This window comes from Schistocerca nitens, chromosome 2, assembly GCF_023898315.1.
Source record: "Schistocerca nitens isolate TAMUIC-IGC-003100 chromosome 2, iqSchNite1.1, whole genome shotgun sequence".
Classification (NCBI taxonomy): domain Eukaryota; kingdom Metazoa; phylum Arthropoda; class Insecta; order Orthoptera; family Acrididae; genus Schistocerca; species Schistocerca nitens.
Window position 1 is genome coordinate 1,163,799,334 of NC_064615.1, and position 19,390 is coordinate 1,163,818,723.

A 19,390-nucleotide genomic window follows, 5' to 3' on the forward strand; every position below is an offset into this window, starting at 1 on the left:
AGGTTGGGCCACCTGTGAAAGCAGCCATGGTATACTCCAGCTCTGCTGCAATCATAGTTCAGCCTTTTATGTTGGTATGACTCCCAACCAGCTGCACACGAGACTGAATGCCCACCATCAAACAGTCGCCAAGAGCAATGTGCACCACCTTTGGCACATCATGCAGCTGCTCATACATTTTTTCAATGGCTACCTCACAATCTGAGTCATCTGGATCCTCCTCTCCACCAGCAGCTTTTCTGAACTGCACAGATAGGAGTTACTGTTGCAACACATTCTCCACTCCCAAAATCCACCTGGCCTCAACCTATGATAACCTACTTCCTCACATCCTGCATCCAACCATTCTTGCCTCCCTTTGTCCTGTCACCTTCTCACCATTCACCTCCCATCACCCTCGTTGTCCGCTGCTCTCTGCCAGTACATCCACCTGTGTCTTTTTCTATTCTGCTCGTCTCCTTTCCGCTCCCCGTTCTTCCACCTCCTCTCCATTACCCACAGCCTCCTGGCGCTGTGCTTGTCAGCCCTATCCTGTCACCCTTAATCCCCACATGCTTCACCAGGCAGCACTGATTCTTGTTCCTCAGTCTGCTGTTCCTCTCCTTTCCTTGAACAACCCTTCTCTGGATTGTTGCTGCCATTCAATGCATTTCTGTTGCAATCTGGCAGTGTGTGTGAGGTGGGCTTGTGTGTGTGTGTGTGTGTGTGTGTGTGTGTGTGTGTGTTTCCTCTTTTCTGAAGAAGGATTTGGCTGAAAACGTATATGTAACCATCTTTCTATTTTGCCTGTCTGCAACTCAGAAGTGTTACCTTTACAGTGAGTAGCATTCTACCCTTTTCATAATATTGTTGATATTCCAGTCTGGGTTGTTGATATTCCAGTCTGGGTTTTCCATTGTTTTATTGCATGTACAACATTTTAGAACAGTCAAAAATACAAAATCCTCTATTTCATGAGTGTATCTTTCAGAAAATGTTTGAATGTTCCTCTAATCTTCGCATCACAGCATCCCATACAATGTTTGATCTTGTCGTCAAAAGCAGTAATGAAGTGCTGCTTGCTGGTTCAGAGTCTTGCTTCAGTATCTGTACGTTGTACACTGTCAGTTCTTTTCAGCGTGTAGCTTTAAATCTGAGAAACAAGGTTCTAATTTTTTTTTTTTCTCTTTCTGTATTGGAGGTGTGGGTATTAATTCCTTGTCTTTTGGTACTTTTTGCACAGCATGCAACAAAAAAAAACTCCACTATTTCAGTGATATGACTGACTAAATGATCAGCTCTGTTAAGAATATCCATTCTTCTCGTGTATGCTGCAGCTACTCTGTCTATGAGTCATTACACAGACACTGTGGTGTGTGTTGCCTGCCATCAGCATCATAATGTATACTCAACACTAAAAATGTCTACCTGGCACCCAGATAACATTACTGATTTGTCTTAGTGATAAGTACATATTTAACTTTCCTTTTATTTTCATATTATTTCCTTATCTACCAAAGTGCAACAGACAAATTGCTTTGCACAGGTTCTATCAAGTCAGTGTTTCTTCTGCAGTTCATTTGCCAAAACAATACTTCTATGTAACATATCTGTGTGAATATGAATAAGTTTTGGAGTGACAATCACATTCACAGTCAACCACAAAACTGTTAGCAATGCCTTTACATTCATTTCTTCAATCATTCCACACACAATGGTCAGCATGTTGTCCAATTTTTTGTGCAATTTTTTGCAACGAAGAACCACATGCAAAACAGGGAAATTTGTTTAGTATGTCAATATTATCACTATTCCATGCAACTTTCACCAGTGTGCCAGCACTTCACTGCATTCACTACGCAAGTCAACATTTTTGGAGAAAATCACTACCCCCTAATTCATTCTGGTATTCACTTCATCTGGATCATTTACTTCACCATTTCACTCATGACTTCTACTGAGAAGTTTCTTAATTTGACTGCCATTACGATAAGTATGTATTAACATAAATGATTTGTGTTAGAACTTCTGAACAATCTAAGAGTTCCCTAGGAAAAAAAAATCATTAACTTTAGAAAGGTTTCAAATTTTTCTGTGCATCAGCCTCCCTAAATGTAACTTTAATTGTGATTTTTCTTTCTTTCTGCACAAAAATGTGATAGTCTTTCCTTTTTATTACAATGGGAAGATAGGTAAGCAAAATATGAAATACTGGAAAAGAATTCACATTCATATAAAATTAATATTGAACAAATTAGGCTAAATAAATGTGTCCAAAAAATTGAAATGGTACAAAAGTGAGCTTCACTTTAAACCACAAAGCAAATTTGTTGCTAAAAATTGTGAAGTGACTGACTAAGTATACTTTAAGTAAACTTATTACATAATTAAGTTTAGTGTAAATCGCAGAACTTTATGGACACTGTCAAATGACTGCAGCAACCCTACAGACTGTACTTTTACACTTACCTCCTAATGGTGGGCCAAGAAGATTTCCAATTCCTTCACAAAGCAGCATCAGTCCATATGCTGTTGTGAAACGGTCAAGAGGTATTAGCTGCACCAAAATGGCTGGAGTAAATGAAAATGAAGATGCAAAAAATAAACCAAATAGAGCTGAAAGTAATGCCAACATCCAGTATGAAGTAATGACTAGTGGCATTAATCCAGTTGCCACACCACACATCACTAAGCACAAAGCATATGACTTGGTTACATTCACCCAGGGTTTGTCACCAGCCCATCCAAGAGCAATCTGAAAAAGGCAAGCATCAGAGAAATTGATGTACAGAAGGCCACATTAACAGTAACAAAACTTCTACTCCTAATTTTAAAAGTTTTAACAGACAGCACTTATAGTAGGTAATTTCCATTCAAAATGCTTTCGACCTATTTCAGTAAAGTACTTTCACAAAACAATAATCAAATCTGGAAATCAACAAACTTACTCTAGCTACTTCAGAACCACATTATTTAGCCATTATCATACTTTACTTCAAAGTGGATATTCATAGGGGAAGGGGAGATGGAAGTGAAGGGGCAGGAGGGAGACAGGGAGGAGAGAGATGGGTAGGAGGCAGACAGACAACTGGACATTCCACTCTTTGAGCTACAATGACCTGTCCATTCACAGCCCAAAACTCTCAGTCAACTGGTATGCAAAGCTCTATGAAATTTACAAATATATTTAAATAATTTAGGTGTAAAAGAGACAACATATCCTACGGTAGAAGCACTGGAAGCACTGAGTTGCCGACAGGTACACAAAAGAATGAAGACTTTGGACTTTGCTAGCTTTTGGACAAATCCTACAGCCACATTTTGCAGCTGAACGGGCAGTTTTCTCTCTCTCTCTCTCTCTCTCTCTCTCTCTCTCTCTCTCTCTCCCACCCCCCCCCTTTTTTTTTTTTGGCACCTAGAGTTCAAAGGGTTTATCTAAAGGGTAGCCAATTTATTCTTTTTATGTGGTTGTCGATGTTTCCACACTTCTATTGTTCAATGAGTTGAGTTGCCTCCTTTACTCCTAAATTATTTACATGTTGATACAACTTTTCTTACCCCAAACACATTTATTTTACTTTCAACTGACGTACCATTCCAATGCAGTTAGTGAGGCCAATAATACTGAGCAGAAGTGATGCTTCATTTTCAGTGTATCCATAGAGCATCATGTAATCAGCCAAATAGAAGTATGGGACGATAAACCATGTAAAAAGCAGGATAGTTGAAAGTGATGTAAATAGGAAATGCAGTTCCAAGAACATTGAGAAGTCCACAATGTCCCTCAAAAGGTCCAGTATATCAGAATACCATTTCTGTAAAACATAAAACAAATATGGATTATGGCAGATGGTAAAGTAACATCAAATTTATTTATATGTAAATATTGATAAATATAATAGAGGGAAACATTCCACGTGGGAAAAATATATGTAAAAACAAAGATGATGTGACTTACCGAACGAAAGCGCTGGCAGGTCGATAGACACACAAACAAACACAAACACACACACACACACACACACAAAATTCAAGCTTTCGCAACAAACTGTTGCCTCATCAGGAAAGAGGGGAAGGAGAGGGAAAGACGAAAGGATGTGGGTTTTAAGGGAGAGGGTAAGGAGTCATTCCAATCCCGGGAGCGGAAAGACTTACCTTAGGGGGAAAAAAGGACAGGTATACACTCGCACACACGCACATATACATCCACACATATACAGACACAAGCAGACATCTGCTTGCACACAAGCAGTCCTCAAGTGAATAAAGAAAATTAAATATCTCCGCTAAAGGGAATATGTTTAATGTGAGGGCCCCTCTCCCCCCCCCCCCCCCGCCCCCCACACACACACAAATTGGGGGGGGGAGGGGGTGAGAGGGGGGAGGGGGAGTCCTGGGGCAGGAGGCTAACAGATTCAGGGCTGGAGGATTATTCATGACAGAATATTCTGGAAGGACATGTATCTATTCATAGTTCAGAGAAGCTGGCATTAGGGCAAAGGACATAGATGGCACAGGTTGTGATGCTGCAACTGAAACCTAGCATGTTGTGTTCAGCAGCCTGTGGTCAACTATTATCTTGGTCACATTTGACAGAAGCAATTTATTCTGATGGACAGAAACTGCACCAGAGTTGGTATGTGACAACACTGCTTTCATATATGGCCAGGCCCCTGATGGGATAAGATAAACCTTTGACAGGACTGGAGCAGAATGTGCTCATTTGGTGAACTGGACATCTTTCACATGGGTCTTCCACAGGAATATTGAACTGTATCACCCACGTAGCATGGGGCTGGGAGTGAGTGTGGCATATGGACTAGGATACTGCACAAGTTGGGAGGGCAATGCCACACCACTTTGGAAGGAGTGGGAAGGGTTGTAGGTAGGACATTCCTGATCTCTAAGCAAATGGTAAATAGTTAAACAATATGGTCCATTTGGGCCCAGGAAATGACCTGGGGGGGTCTCTGCAGACATCATGAGACTCTGGCATAAAATGGGGGTGATACGCGATTACAAGAACTCAGCAAGAGAGTTCTCACAGCCTCTGTCACCTCAATTCTCCAACTTCCTACCTACACGTGGTGCCCCTGTTAAGCCGAGCAACTCAGCGGAAGGTTGGGTAGCCAACCCCAGCGGGAAACTGAGTCGGTGAGCAGATAGGAGTTGGAGGACAGTGGAAGGCAACGGGAAACCACCACTGAACTATCCCAAGAAAACCCCATGGCTTCGCTCAGCTCAAAATGTTCCGGAGTTTCAAGTTCCCCGATCGGATCTCCGGGGGGGAACCAGGTTGAGAGGAGCTTCACGAAGAGTAAAATGGTGCAAAGAGAAGCACTGCATAGGAACATGGAATGTAAGGTCCATGTACCAAGGAAAACTAGACATAGTGAAAAGAGAAATGGAGAAAATTAATATCGACATATTGGGAATAAGTGAAATGAGGTGGACTGGCATGGGAGAATTTGCTTCGGATGGCCATATGGTGTATTATTCTGGGCACGATAACTACAGAAGTAATGGAGTAGCATTCATAGTTAGTGATAAAGTGAGAAAAGCTGTGATGGGATGCAAATATAAAAATGATAGAATGATGTCCATCAGACTTCAAGGTCAGCCCCTCAACATCACAGTAATTCAAGTTTATGCACCAACAACCGATGCTGAAAAGGAAATTATTGACCAGTTCTATGGAGATTTACAAGAATTACTACTGTCAACACCAAAAAAGGATATCGTCTTCATAGTTGGAGATTGGAATGCAAAAGTGGGAAATGAAGCTGTAGAAGGTATAACAGGGAAATATGGTCTTGGTACAACAAATGAAGCTGGACAGAGACTCCTAGAATTCTGCCAAGAAAATTCATTGATAATTACTAATACACTGTTTCAACTACCAAAACGACGCCTATATACCTGGACCTCGCCAGATGGCCAACACCGGAACCAAATTGATTACATACTTTGTAATCAGAGGTGGAAGAGCGCGGTTCAGTCAGCTACAACAAGACCTGGGGCTGACTGCGGATCAGATCATGAGCTCCTGATTGCGAAATTTCGGCTGAAACTTCAGAATGTAGCAAAAAGTATCCCAACTTGCAGATACGACCTTAACTCTATACCCTCCGACTATGCTGTAGAGGTACAAAACAGATTTAATGTATTACAGCTGGAGGACAAAAGCTCGCAAGAGATGTGGACAGAAGTAGCTAATACTGTCAAGGAGGCCGCAGAGAAACACATTCCCAAGAAAAGGAACAGTAAGAAGGCTAGATGGCTATCAGTTGAGGCACTGCAAGTTGCAGAAGAACGAAGGAAAGCAAAAATCAAGGGAGATAGATCAGCTATGTTTGAATTAAATAAAGATTTTCAGAAATTAGCTAGAAGAGATAAAAATATATTCTTTAATGAACAGTGCAAGGAAGTTGAAGATAGTAACGTAATGGGGAAGACAAGAGATCTTTATAAGAAAATTAGAGAAATTAAAGGAAAATTCCAGGCAAAAATTGGAATGATAAAAGATAGAAACGGGAAAGATCTGAGTGAAGCAGAGGATGTTAAGGAAAGATGGGCAGAATATGTAGAAGACCTATACAAGAAAGAACTGCGTCATGACAGGGCTCCTACTGCTGATGTTAATGTTAATTTTGAACTAGAGCCAGATATTTTGGAGAGCGAAATCCAGTGGGCCCTCGAAAATATGGCTGATAACAAAACTAGTGGACATGATGAAATACCAGCAGAATTGTTTAAAGTCACTGGAAAGGATGCAGTGAAAGTGCTGCACTCAATATGTCAAAAAATATGGATCACGCAGCAGTGGCCAGAAGACTGGAAAAGATCAGTATTCATCCCCATTCCAAAGAAGAAAAGTTCTAAAGAATGCACAGATTACCGAACAATCGCACTTATTTCACATGCTAGCAAAGTTATGTTGAAAATCTTACAAAATAGACTTCGCCAATATCTAGATCGAGAGCTGCCAGAAGAACAAGCTGGATTTAGGAAAGGAAGAGGAACTAGAGATCAAATTGCTAACATTCGGTGGATTATGGAAAAAGCGAGAGAATTCCAGAAAGATGTGTACCTCTGCTTTATTGACTACGCCAAAGCCTTTGACTGCGTCGATCACAACAAATTATGGAACGTACTGAAAAACATGGGTGTACCAGATCACCTCATTCATCTGATACGGAGTTTATACCTTGACCAAGAAGCCACGGTGAGAACTATGTATGGAGCAACGAAATGGATAAAGATTCAGAAAGGGGTCCGGCAAGGCTGCATACTGTCACCGTACTTATTTAATCTGTATGCAGAACATGTCATGAGGAATGCGAGGCTAGATGAAGGAGAAACAGGAATTAAAATAGCTGGAATAAATGTAAACAACCTCAGGTACGCGGATGATACGATCCTGTTGGCAGAAAGTGAAGAAGAATTGAGAACACTCTTACTGAAGGTGAAAGACGAAAGTGAAAAGGCTGGTCTTATGCTGAATGTGAAGAAAACGAAAATTATGGCAACTACACCTACCAATTCATGGGATATAGCAGGAGAAACCATGGAGGTAGTGACCACATTCAGTTATCTCGGTTCCCAGATCGCTGCTGACGGTGACTGCAGCCATGAAATCCGGAGACGCCTGTTGCTCGGTAGACAGGCGATGTCAAACCTCGACAAGGTTATAAGGTCCAGAGATATAACACTAGCAACAAAGATCCGTATTGTGAGGGCTATGGTCTTTCCAGTTGTGATGTATGGATGTGAGACCTGGACCATTAGAAAGGCTGAACGGCGAAGAATTGACTCCTTCGAATTGTGGTGTTGGAGGAAACTTCTTAGAGTTCCATGGACGGCAAAGAGAACCAACAGATCAATATTGGAGCAAATTAAACCAGATTTCTCCCTGGAAGGTCTAATCTTAAAACAAAAGCTGACCTACTTTGGACACACAATGCGAAGGCATGCCTCACTGGAAAAAACATTAATGCTGGGGAAGATTGAAGGAACTAGAAGAAGAGGACGTCAGAGGATGAGATGGATCGATGGCATCACAGAAGCAATGTGTTCCAACCTGGAAGGTCTACGGGAGAAAGTGCAAGACAGGAAAAAGTGGCGTGATTTGGTTCATGGGGTCACGAAGAGTCGGAACCGACTAAACGAATAGAGAGAGAGAGAGAGAGAGAGAGAGAGAGAGAGAGAGAGAGAGAGAGAGATGGTCCATTTGTTCTAGTCTGGAATGAAACAGAGTGATGATGGGGTGCTCCTTTGCAACTGATCCTTGGCGGTACGCAGACAATTAAAGGGGTGTGAAGATACATTGCAGGAAATTTATCTGCAGGCTAATTTTGGAGTATAGTACCTGTCTGTGAAGGTCTTAGAAATATTTACAGTTTGTTGGGCAAGGGAATTTTTGCCAATGCAGATGTGGTGTCCACAGGTGGTCAGATTGTAAGGGAGTGAATTTTTGGTGTAAGGGATGGCAGCTATAAAAACGTAGGTACTGTTGGTTGAGTGAGTTTGATATGGACAGAGGTATGGATGGGTCCATCAGAGAGGGAGTCAATAGAGTCAATATCTAGGACTGTTGCACATTTGGCAGAGGCAGCACAGGTGAAGCAAACGAGAGAAAAGGTGTTGATAAACTTTCAGTAGCCAAGGTAGCACAAATTCATCTTTTATTTTTGACAATTTCAATGGATATCACTGTCATCTTCTGGCCTTCAAAAATTGTTTGTTACTAAAAGTATTCATTGCAAGATAGAGCCTCATGCCATGCTCTCATTACAGCAGTTAAAATACAGCACTTCATACATAGGCTTGTCAGGAATAAAACATTTGCAATTAAAAGGCTCCTTGTGCGCATGGCCATGTTCTTATACTTAGCACTTGCAGACACTTGTTAATTCTCAATAATCACAATATACAGAAAGATGCATATTTGCCCTTCTGTTTAGGTTTGTTTGACTTGTTCCACACACTGAGGATCCACCTTCGATGAGGTATATGATGCAACTATGTGGCTCTTTAGAAATAACAATCATCTATGAGCACTACTTACACAGACATGGCCATGGGCACAAGGTGCTTCCTAACAGTAAATGTTTTATTTTTGACAAACCTTTGTATGAAGCACTATATTTTTCCCACCATAATGACATCACATGAGGCTTTAAGTCGCAATGAACATATTTAGTAATAAACATTTTCCGAAAACCAGAAGATGGAAGTTATACAAGTCGAAACCGAAATAAAGACAAATTTGTGTGTTCTTGTTACTGTTAAGTGTGCTACCGAGTAAAACAGATCATTCCTTCTATTCCTCAACACGAGAAAATTCATGTCAAAAGGTGTTGAGTCTGAAGGAACAAGGATAGGGTCTTGGGCCTAGGTCCAGATCATGAAGCTTTAGTGTTAACATTACCAAATTGCTTCACAAGCTATGGAACCAGGTTGTTAGAGGAACAGTTTACAATTCACAAAATGTTATGCAAACAAGGGACAAATATGTATTGCTTAAAACTAACAGTGGGCCATTCCAAATATGGAATACCCTAAGGTTCTATGTTGGGACACTTTCCCTTGTTTATTTCTTTATAATGTAATACACTGTTCTCCAGGCTCTTAAAAATACTGTATGCAAATAATACATTTATTATGACAAAAAAGCTAAGGCAGTCTTGAGGTACTTTGATGTATTACCAATGGAATGCTGCAGATTTTAATAAATGATATCTAAATTTGTACTACAAAGACTGCAATAATGGAGTTCAATATATATTTTTATCCATAGGAAATGATACTGCAAAAAAGAACTGAACAAAATTACAGGGAACCACAATCAAAGATAATCTGAACTGAGAAATAGCAACACAGACTCCTTTACCTGTAAAAAACCTGAAAACAAATTGCCAAAAATGTGATCAACAAACATTGTAAAGATATGTATGCGTTAAAAACTGCTGTCATCCAATTTCACCTGTGCCATAGAAATAGGAGGTGTACACTTAACCTTTTTCCAAAATCAGGTGTGGTCACCAACCCAAGTGTATATATTTTAAAGTAATGTTCCTTGCAAAAACAATGCAACCAAGTTAGACTGTGACCTGCACCAACATAATGAGACAAAAATAAGAACTCCATGTAAGTAGCCCAAGAACGGTGTTACATGAAGAAATTCACTTCATGTTGGGCTGAAGTGCCTTTACCAAAAATTTCACACCCCTTCTTTTTATGAATTAGCTGAGGTACCCGGCTTCACTCACTCGGGGAGTTGATAAGAGATTGTGTGGTAGTAGGAGTAAGAGGATACACTTAAAAAGCTTAAAAGATAAATTTTTACTCTAAACATATTGTAATTATTTACAATATTTGTTTACAAACAACATTTTTCATTTTGTTATCAGGAGTATATATGTACAAATTTTTCGAATCTCTTACTCAAGAGCAAGATACGACCATGAGAGAAGCAGGAGTCTTTGAGGTTGATGCCACAACATTTCAAAGTTTGTCCTTGTGCTTTTGTCAGTTTTAAAACGCTAATGTGACTGGAAATTGCAGTCTTTTAAATTGGAATGGCAGTTTAGTAGACATCAGTGGTATTCTGGGAATAAATAGTATGTGTCCTTTGTAATTTCCAGTCGCAAGTTCAGCTTCGATGATGTTATTTGATAGCTGTTTGACAATCATCCTTGTTCCATTACACAGTTTTGATAAGTTGAAATTTCCAAGTATCATTATTGGAGATATAAGTCGAAGGCAGTGTAATGGCATTCCTGGTATTTGCAAAGAGATTAGAAATTCTGTAGTAGGTAAGTTCACACTTTCTTCAATGTTTACCACTGTGTCAATCTTTTTGTACATTCTCTCTTCACTGGTAATTTTCTTTTGAATATTAAAGTTGATATAGTCGCCAATATTATTTTTAGTTGCCAAACTTGCCCTTTCAAATAGCCAGTCTGGATTGGCATAGTTGTTAACAATGTTCAGATAAATTTGGTAGACGAGTTCATTTTCAGCAGTGGCTATGTTGCAGAAATAGCTGTCAAGTATTTAACAGTTGTCTTGTCCACAGGATATGTGCTGTTTCATCTTTTGATAGTTAGAACTTTCATAATTTCTGTTAGTCAAAGTATTTGAATGTGTCACCAGAGATGTGATTTTTTTAAGCAAGCATTGGTCCCATCTGCTAGTGTTGACTTTGGGATAAGTGGAAGTGTTTGTCTAAAATCTCCTGAGAGTATGAGTAGAGCTCCTCCCATCACTTCATTGTTTCCCCCGCAAGTCTTAATGTTCTGTCTATGGCTTCGAGTGATTTTTTATGTGCCATTATGCTTTCATCCCAGACAATAATTTCAGCTCACTTTAGAAGTTCACCCCAATCCAGATGCTCTTGAGATTTTGCATACTGGGAATTGTTATTCGGCTATATTCAATGGTAGTTGCAGGGCGGAATGGGCAGTTCGTCGTTCTTCCATAAGTGTGGCTGCAATGTCGCATGATGCCGGTGCTAGAGTGATGGGTTGTTTGGCTCGTATACCTGCCAGGAATAGATTTATTAGAAACATTTTCCTGGTGCCGTCTGGTGTGTACAAGTAAATAATTCCGCCAGTGCTGTTGTCGATCCGCTCCCTGATAACGTTGCAAATATCCTTTTGATTGTCACTGAGGAATGGTTTGTTGTGAGCAATGTACTGAAGCAGTTTGTTGATGATTTGGGTTTTTCCTTTGTTATTTCAAAGTTTACTCCACTGATAGCTTCTTTTCGGGTGCTTGCATCCCAAGTTGTACTAAGAGCTGTTTGTTTATTGCTAAACATTTATCTTCTAGGCGAATGAATGTTTCATTGAAGACATCATCATCAAATTCAATGGTCAGTTCAGGATGAGCATGTCAGATTTGGTACATCCGAACAATGCTAAATGTTTCTATCTCCGGATGTTGCTACACAAAATACAGGGACCAACAAGTTTCACATATCTCAAGATAATTGATGGTTAGCTAAGCCAGACGTACAGAGAAGCATGCCAATGGTTAGGACTACTGCGAATTAACACTATATTGTCACGTAAAGGAAGGTGTAAGCAGATGAATGACGAACATTAACTTCACTTAACAAAGGTTTATTCAGCACTTGCACATACAAGAGTGTGGAGCGAACTGCTTCTGGCCCGAACATATACAGTACATATACAGCTACAGAACATTCCAGTACAATGATTCTTGCCATTTGTGGATACTTCTCGAATGTACTCAAACCGAAGACAGAAATTAAAATGTCTCAGTTCAGGTGAGTTTTGAACTCACGACCCTACATGCAAAAATCTAGAATCATAACCACTACACTACAGCGACTGCGCTACTCGGCTTCTTCTGTGACACTGCTCCCTCCTTAAGAGAACAGCGTCTCCGTGTTACATCCTCCTAGTCCAAGAACGAGACATTGGTCCTGCATACTCCAACTTCCAATGACTGATGTTCGCCCTGGCGGTGATCATCTTAGTACTTCCCTTGCCACTACGTTCTTCATTACCTTTCCGCTTGTTGCCTGTCGCTGGACCTTCAAACTTACCCTGGGTTGCAGGATCCTTATAGGGCTTCATTCGAAGGACATGGACTATATCTCGTCATCTTGTGTCGGGGTCGAAATCTTCGACTTGATAAGTAACATTAGGCAACTGTCTTACAACCTGTAAGGTTCAAAGTAGCGCCTGAGGAGGTTCTCAGAGAGACCAACCTTCCGAATAGGAGTGAAGATCCAGACGAGGTCACCAAGCTGGTAGACAATAGAGCAGTGGCTTGCATCATACCTTCAGCAATCATTTTCTTCAGCCTGCGGTGTGTGGAGTCGAGCTAACTGCCAAGCTTCCTCAGTTCTGGTTGACATCTGGCCGATATAGTCGTCCACGTCATCAGGATGTAACAGAAATACAGTTCCATTGTCGTCGTCACCTCCCACCCATGCACCAGGAAAAATGGCATAAATCCTGTGGAGTCTTGTTTGGTGGTGTTGTAGACAAACATCAGAAAAGGTAGCACCTCATCCCAGTTGCTCTGCTCAACAATGACGAACATCGATAGCATGTCGGCCAAGGTCTTATTAAGGCATTCAGTACATCCGTTAGTTTGCGGATGGAAGGCAGTCGTCATGTGATGAATAATGTTGCAGCAACGGTTTATCTCTGTCACAAGATTCAATTGAAAAACTTTCCCTCTATCCGTAATTAACGACCTTGGGGCCCCGGGTTTTAATGCAATGTCTTCTACGATGAATTGGGTTACCTCAAATGCTTCAGCTGTTTCTACAGCTTTTGTAATAGCATAGCACGTCAGATAATCAGTGCAAACAATAATACACCTATTGCCACTAGCAGACGTTGGAAACTGTCCAAGGAGGTCAATCCCAACACACTGGAAATGCGTTTCGGCTGGTGGAATTGGTAAGAGTTGGCCAGGTGGTTTCTGAGGAAACTGCCCTTCTCGTCTGGCACTCTCGACAGTGCGACACACAGTGACTGACAACCCTCAATAAACCTGGCCAGAAAAATCTCTTGCGGATCCTATCATATGTCTTAATAAATCCTAAATGTCCGGCCTCAGATGTGTCATAGAATTTCTGTAGAACATCTAAGCGCATGTGTTTAGAAATCACTAGTAGCCACCTCTTTCCAAACGGATCAAAGATTTTCCTTGCAAAGTAATGAATTAACTACCTTAAATTGTCCTCTGATCGATTTCAGGCAAGCATAATTTGAGATATCTTGGCATCCTTCTGCTCAGCAGAGAGATCCTGGAGTGCAGCGAGACAGTCACTATCTTCTTCAAAGTCTTGATGTTCTTGCACAGAGTTTCTTGAGAGACAGTCAGCATCTTGGTGTTTTCTTCCACTTTTGTACACTATGGTAATGTCATACTATTGAAAACTTAGTGCCCTCCTGGCGAGTCGTCCTGTCTAATCCTCAAGACCCGTCAACCAACGAAGTGAATGATGGTCTGTAACAACTGTGAATGGCCTTCCATAGATATACTGTCTAAATCTGCACATGGCACAGATCACAGCAAGACATTCTCTTTCTGTAGGTGAGTAGTTTCAGCTTTTGTATGTGTCCAAGAAGCATAGATTATAACCTTCTCTTTTACATCTGAAATCTGCACCAGAACAGCACCGATCCCATACCCACTGGTATCTGTGTGTAGTTCTGTAAGTGCTCTCTCATCATACAGACCAAGTACAGGGTCAATCATCAGAGCTTTTCGCAGCACATCGAAAGAATATAGTTGAGCACCATCCCAGATAAATTTAGCACCGACTTTAAACAACTCTTGGAGTGGCCTGGCTTTGATACAGAAGTCTTTGATAAAATGACAGTAATAAGAACACCTTCCGAGGAAGCTTCTCACATCTCTTATACTTTTAGGAACAGGAAATTCCGTTAGAGCTCCATGTTTTCTAGGTCTGGCTGCACACCTTCGTTTGACACAAGGTGTCCAAGTATTTTGAATTATTTTGTTCCAAAGAGACACTTTCTTGGATTAAGTTTCAGTCCGGCTTGTTCAAGGCACTTAAGAACGGCCCCCAGTCATTTTGTGTGTTCATCAAATGTGTCTCAGAACACTATAATGTCATCTAAATAACGGAGACACATTGTCCACTTCAGGTGCCTTAGAAGATTATCCATCATTCGTTCAAAAGTTGCTGGTGCATTAAACAAACCAAACAGCATTACCTTAAATTCATACAGGCCCTCAGTGGTGATAAGTGCAGTTTTCTCACAATCAGCCTCATCTACTTCAATTTGCCAGTATCCCGAGTACATGTCCATGGTTGAGAAAAACTTAGCCCCCTTCAGACAATCTAATGTATCATCAATTCGTGGGAGAGGGTAAACGTCCTTTTTAGTTATCTTATTAAGCTTCCTGTAATCAACACAAAAGTGCCAACTGCCATCATTCTTCCTGACTATAACCACTGGTGACGACCATGGGCCCTGCAAAGGCTGAATGATGAAGGATGACATCATTTTCTCTACCTCACTGCGAATTATTCAGCGCTCCATTGCTGACACACGGTATGCTCTCTGGCTTACTGGTAGATGGTCTCCAGTGCTAATCCGGTGCTTCACCATCGAATTGTCTAATTTCCTCTTCACCCATGGATTGAAGCGTTCAGAGAACTCTTGAAGAATGGCAAGTAGCTTCTGTTGTTCCTTAGTGAGATCTGGTGATAGCCGAGTTAAAACATCTTGTCTCTTAGTGGTAGTGCTAATTTCGCCCACAGACTCGGCATGGGAGGTTTGTATGACGCTCAGCTGTTCTGCAATTAACAGCTCAGTGTTTGCTAAGCACATGTGTCAAGGATCTGCAGTTCTCGGCCACACTGAATCCGTTCTTAAACGAGACAACAGAGGCTGGGATGGCCAAGTTATTCTTCAGTGTTATGCTTCTCTTACATTCCACTACAAGATCCATGGGTTGATGCATGGCATGACACATGACAGCGCTAACTGCAGGAATGATCACTTCATCAAGCACACATAGTCTTCACACAATCGGATGCGCATATTTCCATCCACAGTATCTCATCTCGTCTAGCACAATCTTCGAGCAACCACAATGTATAATTGCTTGAGAAGCTTTCAAAAAGTCCCATCCGAGAATGACATCATGACTACACTCTTGATTAATTCCAAGGGCTGTGTATGGCCACTTATACCCACACGAATGACATCTTCCTGTAGGTTTCACATAGCCACTTTCAGCAGAGATGTTTTGCTGTCGACGAATACGGTTTTCTGCAACTGGCGACGGTACTTCTCCGATATGACTGAATATGATGCTCCAGAATCCACAAGAGCTTGGGCTGGTCAGCCTTCCATGAGGATATCGACGAAGTTTCCTATCATTTTTGTAGTGATCGACGACGGAGGATTTTTCCCTTCGGTGGCCTCATCTCCAAGGAAGGTCACACCCTTTAGTTTTCCAGGTGGCGGTGGCTAGGTGATCGGTTGGAGCTTCTAAATGGCGATGGAGACCTTGATCAGCATGTTGGTGAGCGTCCTCTCCAGTGGCTAGTTAGCGGCGATGACCGCCTATGTCGTGCTGTACCCATATCTTCATGTTCATCTTCGTCATCCCAGAGTTGGCATCAGCTAAGATCGGTCTGCTGCCTTCTGGCACGGGCGTCATCAAATACTTACAGCCTTTCTCGACAATAGCGCACCACATATCTCGGTTGTCTGCAGTGGAAACATACTGGTTGGTTATCATGGGTCCTCCAGACATCAGTCTTCCCTGGTGCCCGAACAGGTTCCTCATGAGGCATTGTAGGAACATAACTTCGCCTGGGTCTCTACTTTTTCACCATTTTAAAGGGAAATGAAGGACGAGAGACTGGGTTCAATGTCTGCTCCACTTCCTCCCTTATGACCTCTTGAAGCGTTTTGTTTTTTGCTTGCCGTGCAATCTAAGTGTCTACTGAACTTCCTATCTCACAATCTGACGAAGAACACTTGTGAAATCAGTTTCTGCCTCCATCATAGGCATAGATATGATGTTTGGAAGCCGTTCAAACTTCTTGTGTGTAATTAGTTTTTGATGCATTGTCTCGATATACTGGCACCATTTTATGAATTAGTCTGCTGTCTAAACCACCTACAGGAGTAGGACTTGATAGATGTCCTCACTAACACCCTTCATGAGATGTGCAACCTTATCTTCCTCCTTCATTCAAGGATTTACTATTTTACACAGCTCCAAGACGTCTTGAATGTAGGATGCTGTAGTTTCTCCTGGTCACTGTGCCCTGCACTTTATCTTCAGCCTTACACTTTTGTCGTCGTGTTGCCGAAATACTTGCACAGTTCCACCTAGAATACTTCCCAGTTTGTGAACTTCTCCTATACGCTCATACCTTCAGCTACTTTTTTTGATCTTGGCCATCGTCACCAGAGAACCCAGAAGGATGTCTCACGTGGTGGCACACAACTGCTGTTATCGTGATCTCATCGTCTTCTGTCTCTGATAGATTGCTATCTGTTGAATATGGCTAGAACTCGGGTTTCTCGCCACATAAACGGCAGCTCTGTCATGGGCTAATGGGAGACCCTGTGTCGTCGATAATGTGCGGTATCATAAGTTCCAATACCCAGCGTCTCCACCAGAATAATGTCACGTAGAGGAAGGTGTAAGCAAATGAATGACAAACATTAACTTCACTAAAAGGATTATTCAGCACTTGGACATACAAGAGCGCGGAGCGCACTGCCTCTGGCCAGAACATATATAGTATATATACAGCTACAGAACATTCCAGTACAATGATTCTTGCCATTTGTGCATACTTCTCGAATGTACTCGAACCAAAGATAGAAGTTAAAATGTTTCAGTTCAGTTGAGTTTTGAATTCACGACCCTCCATGCAACAATCTAGTATCATAACCACTACACTACACTACACTACACTACAGGGTCTACGCTACTCGGCTTCTTCTGTGACATTACGAAGCTTCACTCACAGCCTCAGGTGAGAACAAATGGGAGACTTACTTGCCATACTCCTAACAACATGTAACCCATTGAATCCAAAATAGCTATGGGATTTGTTCAAAGAGGTACAGAACAGGAACAGGTTGAGCAACAGACAATATGTCAGTGATACTGTGCACGCAGCTAGCTATTGACTGTGTCACATTTCACGTGATTATTCAGTGACAGACAGACTCTTTCAAGACAATGTACAGAATTAATGGCATGTAACATAACTCATGGCCTGCAGGGTTTAAAAAAAGCTCTGCTGTTACAGACTGACTTAACTATACTAAGTAAAAGAAATTATATGGAAGGAGAAACTTAAAACACATTTCTTAAATCCTCGGTGCTTCAGTATTCTTGAGTCTGAGGGAGACCATCCCTATCTTAGAAGTAATCTATTCTGACACACATTATGATTTAGAAAAATTATGCTCATCAGATACTGTAAAACGTGCTTACAGAAAGCTTTTGCCCACAGTCTTCATCAGTAAAAGAAAAACAGCGTTTATACACACAAGCAAGCCCACCTCATGCGTACATGACCGCCAACTCCAGCGCCTCGGAACGAGGTGCTGGAGTTGATGGTCACATGTGCATGAGGTTTGCTTGCCTGGAATGGTGTGTTTCTCTTTTACTGATGAAGACTGTGGCCGAAAGTTTTAAACAAGTATCTTAATTGTGCCTTTCTGCAACTTAACATGTCTAAGCAAGTAGCAATCTGTTAAAAACCACAATTTCTTAACTTTCATCTGTTACTGGAAGTGTATCATTCACGACAGTTAAGATTTGTTTTGAAGGATGGGGAGTGAGACATAAGGGAGATGAGATGGAGAATGGGGTGGCAGAGGGGAGGAATAAACACAGAAGCCACACACATCCATTGGAAGAATGCTAAGGAAATTTAATTTATCCATGAACATAGCAGCTTGTTAAGCAGATCTTTGGTACTGCTCCTCAATCTGACCCCATTACAGGTAATATGAAGTGACAGAAGAGCCCAAAAAGGCGACAACTTTCTGTTGCAGCATCGTTTAGTAAGAGAGAGAACATCGCACAAATGCTCATCCATCTCTAAAGGCAGACTCTACAAAAGAGGCATGGTACATGGCAGAAAGGTTTGCTGTTAAATTCCTCAAAGTGTATGTTTGAAGAGGAAACTAAAACCATATTACTTTCTCACATGTATATCTCCCAAATGACTATGAGAGAAAAAAAATCAGAGAACTCAAGCAAGCACATAAGGAGACTTACTGAAAGTCAACCCTCATCTATTATTTAGATCTGGAACATGGAAGGGTGTAACAGTATTACCAGGAGTACTCTGTCACACAATGAAAGGTGATTTGGTGAATTTAGACTACATTACAGTTGTTTCTCTACATAACGAAAGAGGTGCAAGAACTGGCAATGTGCAAATACTTTTGGAAAGCTCCACAAAAGAATATGGGACACAAGCACCTTACAGTCACCACAAAAATGCCTGCTTATCAAGCATGCATGCTGGGCACCCTCATGTATAGTGCTGATGCCTGGGCATCTTACACGAAACAAGAGCGTAAGCTCAACACCTTCCACCTGTGGTGCTTACAAAACATTCTAGGCCTAACATGGAAGGACTATGTGGCAAATGAGATGGTCCTGAATGTTGTGAATGTATCAAAAATCACCACCACTCTCAGGGGATGTTGCCTGTGGTGGTTAGGACATTTACGTTGTACAGACTACTCCGTTTTCCCGACGCTCACTACTTAGTGTGGTAGCATGGCAGCACATGCTAAGAAACCCCTTGGAAGACCTATTTTGTGCTTTGAAGATCGTGGTAAGCATGATATGCATGTATTTAATATCAATTGTGACAAATGGGAGAAGCTAGCCA

At 41.4% G+C, this 19,390-nt stretch overlaps 1 protein-coding gene across 4 annotated transcripts in view; it reads right to left on the minus strand.

Moving 5' to 3' along the window:
• Window positions 1-19,390, minus strand: part of LOC126237506 (monocarboxylate transporter 14-like) — a 314,416-nt gene that overhangs the window by 39,923 nt on the left and 255,103 nt on the right. For all 4 annotated transcript variants that reach the window (XM_049947665.1, XM_049947664.1, XM_049947666.1 and 1 more), the window contains 2 exons: window positions 3,573-3,794; window positions 2,449-2,734 (listed from right to left, as the gene is read on the minus strand). In XM_049947665.1, coding sequence (XP_049803622.1) covers window positions 2,449-2,734; window positions 3,573-3,794 — 508 coding nt within the window. The remainder of the gene's footprint in view (window positions 1-2,448; window positions 2,735-3,572; window positions 3,795-19,390) is intronic.